Here is a 3,897-nt window from a genome sequence, read left to right as displayed (position 1 = left end):
AAGCACACGGAGGCGTCCTCGCGCCGGACGCGCCTGCAGTTCCAGGCTGGGGGAGGCCCCGGGGCTGTGGGGTGGAGTGGGGAGTGCGCGGGCTGCAGGACATTCGGCGAGGAGGCAGAAATCGCGGGGAGCGGGCAGCGGCCCAAACGGGACACGACCGCGCGCACGCGGTTGCCGACCTCGCAGGGGCACCCCGGCGGCTTCCTGCGGTCGGTGCCGGTTCATTCCCACGTGCGCCACGTCAGCTCATTAACGGAGTCGCGCGCTCCTGGATTTCCGCAGGTACTCATCCAGCGAGACCCGTTCGCATCGTACCCTCTCGGCTGCCCTTCCGGAGGTTCCCTTCCTTCCCGAAGCCCCAGCTCCTGGCGTCCGCCCCGCCCCGCCCCGCCCCAGCGACCCGCAGGTGCCCGCGCCCTGCAATCTCATTGGCTAAGCGTGCGCGGAAGCTCCCATTTCTGTCTCTTCTATTGGGCACGCTGCCTGCTCGCTCAGAAGTTCCAACCAATGGGAGTCAATCAGGAACTGCTGGCTCAGCCAATGAGGGCGGCGATAGGATAAAGGCCCCGGCGCAGGTCTCCGTGCGTCCGAGGCTGCGAGCGGCGCGGGAACCTCCCGGGGGCGTCGGTGCAGGCGCTTTCCCGAGGCGGCGAGGGCCAGGTGGGCACCCGAGGAGCGTCACCCTCAGTATCTCCTACCCCACGCCTTTTCCAGGACATTTCCAAAGGGCCCGGGAAGGCCGTCCTGTCGCCATCGTCTCTCGTCGGGAGCCACCCAAACGCTGTGATGAAGTCGGGCGGTGCTGGGCCCGCCGCTGAAGGCGAGAGGAGCCGGGGCCGGAGAAGAGGTTGCGAAGGGCCGGTGTCCGCTGCTGGGGGTGGAGGGTGCACAGGAGGAAGCGCTGACCTCTGTCTGTCTCAGGTCGCTGCAGCAGGCCACGTGGAGCTCAGCATCCCGCCCGTGTGAGTGTCTCCGGCGCCGTCTCGGCCAGTGGGAAGGGGGTGGGGAGAGAAAGGAGGAGCGAGCGGCGCGTGTTCCGTGTTGGCTCGCGGACTGAGAGCTGATGACCAGACAGCCTGGCTGTGCCCCTAGAAGGGCAAGGGGCAGAGGTGGGGTTAAGTGAGAGGAAGGTGAGCATCCACAGTCCGATTGCCCTCCTCCCACCTCCCAAACTGAGGCTCTTTTGTTCCTTTCCTCTCAGGCGGCGCCTCACAATTGAGGACTTTGAAATCGGGCGTCCTCTGGGCAAGGGAAAATTCGGGAATGTGTACCTGGCTCGGCTCAAGGAAAGCCATTTCATCGTGGCCCTGAAAGTCCTCTTCAAGTCCCAGATAGAGAAGGAAGGACTGGAGCACCAACTGCGCAGGGAAATTGAAATCCAGGCGCATCTGCAGTAAGGACAGCCTGTAGAACCCGGCACTGGCTTCTTGCTCTTCTGCTTTCTCTTCCATCTCTGGCGTCTGAGCCCAGCATTCCCCGCAAACTACCCTCAGATAGGCCACCTTGAAGATTTTTTTCTGCAGTTCATTCCACTTGCACCATGTAATCGTCCCTGTTTCAGACACCAAAACCCCGATGCCTGCTCCTGTTCTCTCACACACTCCGGTGTCAGGCTGCTGTTACTCTGGTCCCATCACAATTTGCCCTTTGTGTGACCAGGCACTTGTGACAGCATCAGGAGTTGGGTCTTATGAGTCTGACCCTTCCTCTGTCTCTTCTACAGACACCCCAATATCCTACGTCTCTACAACTATTTCCATGACGCACGCCGCGTGTACCTGATTCTGGAATATGCTCCAAGGGGTGAGCTCTACAAGGAGCTGCAAAAGAGCCACACGTTAGATGAAAAGCACACAGCCACGGTGAGGCGGGGGCCTGGGGGCTCTGAGGCCCATGAGTTTATTGTGGACTAGTGGGGGGGGGGGGGGGTCACTGCTTGTGGCTGTCATTATTGTCCAGGTTCTTTTTGTTTCTGAATTCTATACCTTTTATATAATGACACATACAGCCCATAACTTCAGTTTGATACCCTAATTACCCCAGAATATTAATAATTAGTGTAAGCAAGACAATCTAACTCCACTACCTTATGCAGAGAAGCATGTTGAAGGCCTGTGAAGGAGTTCACTGAATAAGTGAGTGGAACTGGCTTATAGGAAGCAAGAGATTTCTAGAGGGCTCCAGATGGGGAATCAGAGCAACAATTATCCCAGTGGAAGCTCTGGGTCAGCTTGCTGTCAGAATGAGGGATCTTGCAATTTTCCTCCTGCTTTTGTATCATTTCTTCAGGCGTCAAATCCTGTGGGAGATCATCTGTTTAGCTCAGCATAGGTCCTATGTCCAGCTACTTGCTGTTCTAAGGCAAAACGGAGGTTCTGTCCACTTTATCATCCATCCTATAAGACCACATAAAATGGGGAGAGGAATCCCTCCCCCACCAAAAATTGTGGTGCCATTAAGGAAGTAACAGGGTCAGTAAACAGGAAATAAAAGGAAATAAAAAGATTCCACTACAACTGTAAAATGCATGAGTATTTTATCTCATATGAAATTGTGGCGTGCTTCATTTCCTGATGGCTTTTTCTTTGCTCACTCAGATAATGGAGGAATTGGCAGATGCTCTGATCTATTGCCACGAGAAGAAGGTGATTCACAGGGATATTAAACCAGAGAACCTACTGCTGGGGTTCAGGGGTGAGGTGAAGATTGCAGACTTTGGCTGGTCTGTGCACACCCCATCTCTGAGGTAGGTAAAGTGGTGGTGGGGGCATGGGCCCTGGGTGCCACTTAGGAATGATCCAATTTAATTCATTCCATGTGTAAGACCCAGATACAAACTTGGTTTTGTATTTGAGTACTGCCTTTTTCATATGCATATATTTAATGTGCATTTGTAGATTGAAAGAATGTGGCTCAACCTTATCTTTTATCTTTTGATCTCTGTTAACATGTAACTTTCTCAGTAAGTTTCCATGATGTAAGTAAGAATCATTGCTCCATAACTCCAGGAATTTTACTTGGTCCCTCTTGATGCACCATCAGTTTCTTCAAAATCTCTATTGATGCCCAAAATATTCTGAAAACATCCTCGATCATGAGCCACATAGCTTTATGAATAATTCCAAAATATGGAATTTGTGGGTTCCAGTATTTGCCTTCCCTAAACCTTGATCCTTATTAAAACTTAGTGTTTCCAAACTCCCATGCTCAGGAGGGGACTGCTCGGACTTTTTAGGGTCTCCCATCTCACTGGAATATAGAAAAGGAGGGTTACCCTTGTTCTCGGCTTCTGCACAGTGCTCTCTTCCCTGCTGTCCTCTAGGAGAAAGACAATGTGTGGGACTCTGGACTACTTGCCCCCAGAAATGATTGAAAGGAGAACATACAATGAGAAGGTTGATCTGTGGTGCATTGGAGTGCTGTGCTATGAGCTGCTGGTGGGAAATCCACCCTTTGAGAGCCCTTCCCATAATGAGACCTACAGACGCATCCTCAAGGTAGGATGGCTACACTCTGGGCACTCACTAGGGAGCCAGGCCTGCAGAGCCTGGGGTGCACACAAAGGTTGTCCAAAAAGATCCAGAACAGTGCTTTGAAGGGTCTTAAGGAATGGAGAAAGCACGCAGCACAGAAATTAACCATGTTCTCTTTTTTTCTTCTCTGGCCTCATCAGGTAGATGTAAGGTTTCCCCCATCATTACCTTTGGGGGCCCAGGACTTGATCTCCAAGCTTCTCAGATACCAGCCTTCGGAGCGGCTGCCCTTGGCCCAGATCCTGGAGCACCCCTGGGTCCGGGCCCACTCTCAGAGGGTGTTGCCTCCGTCTTTTCAGATGGCTTCTTGAGCCCTGTCTGCACCTGTTTTATTGTTTTTGTCCAGGGAGCTCCCCTGGCTCTA

The 3,897-nt window shown here is 53.2% G+C and overlaps 1 protein-coding gene across 1 annotated transcript; it reads left to right on the top strand.

Annotated features, from left to right (window-relative positions):
- The first annotated feature begins 786 nt into the window (after positions 1-786).
- On the top strand, positions 787-3,897 carry AURKC (aurora kinase C). Its single transcript, XM_044911330.1, has 6 exons — positions 787-962; positions 1,202-1,393; positions 1,724-1,862; positions 2,598-2,746; positions 3,323-3,497; positions 3,674-3,897. Exons 1-6 carry the CDS (start codon positions 787-789, stop codon positions 3,842-3,844), a joined length of 1,002 nt encoding a protein of 333 aa, XP_044767265.1. The 3' UTR covers positions 3,845-3,897.

The sequence above is a fragment of the Neomonachus schauinslandi genome, chromosome 16 (assembly GCF_002201575.2).
Source record: "Neomonachus schauinslandi chromosome 16, ASM220157v2, whole genome shotgun sequence".
NCBI lineage: Eukaryota > Metazoa > Chordata > Mammalia > Carnivora > Phocidae > Neomonachus > Neomonachus schauinslandi.
The sequence above is the reverse complement of the archived record's forward strand: the minus strand, read 5'-3'. Positions and strand labels throughout refer to the sequence as shown.

Coding starts and splice junctions, on each gene's coding strand:
- AURKC (XM_044911330.1), top strand. CDS start 787: ATGAAGTCGGGCGGTGCTGGGCCCGCCGCTGAAGGCGAGAGGAGCCGG. Junction 1,394..1,723: donor GAAATCCAGGCGCATCTGCA/GTAAGGACAGCC, acceptor TCTCTTCTACAG/ACACCCCAATATCCTACGTC. Junction 1,863..2,597: donor ATGAAAAGCACACAGCCACG/GTGAGGCGGGGG, acceptor TTGCTCACTCAG/ATAATGGAGGAATTGGCAGA.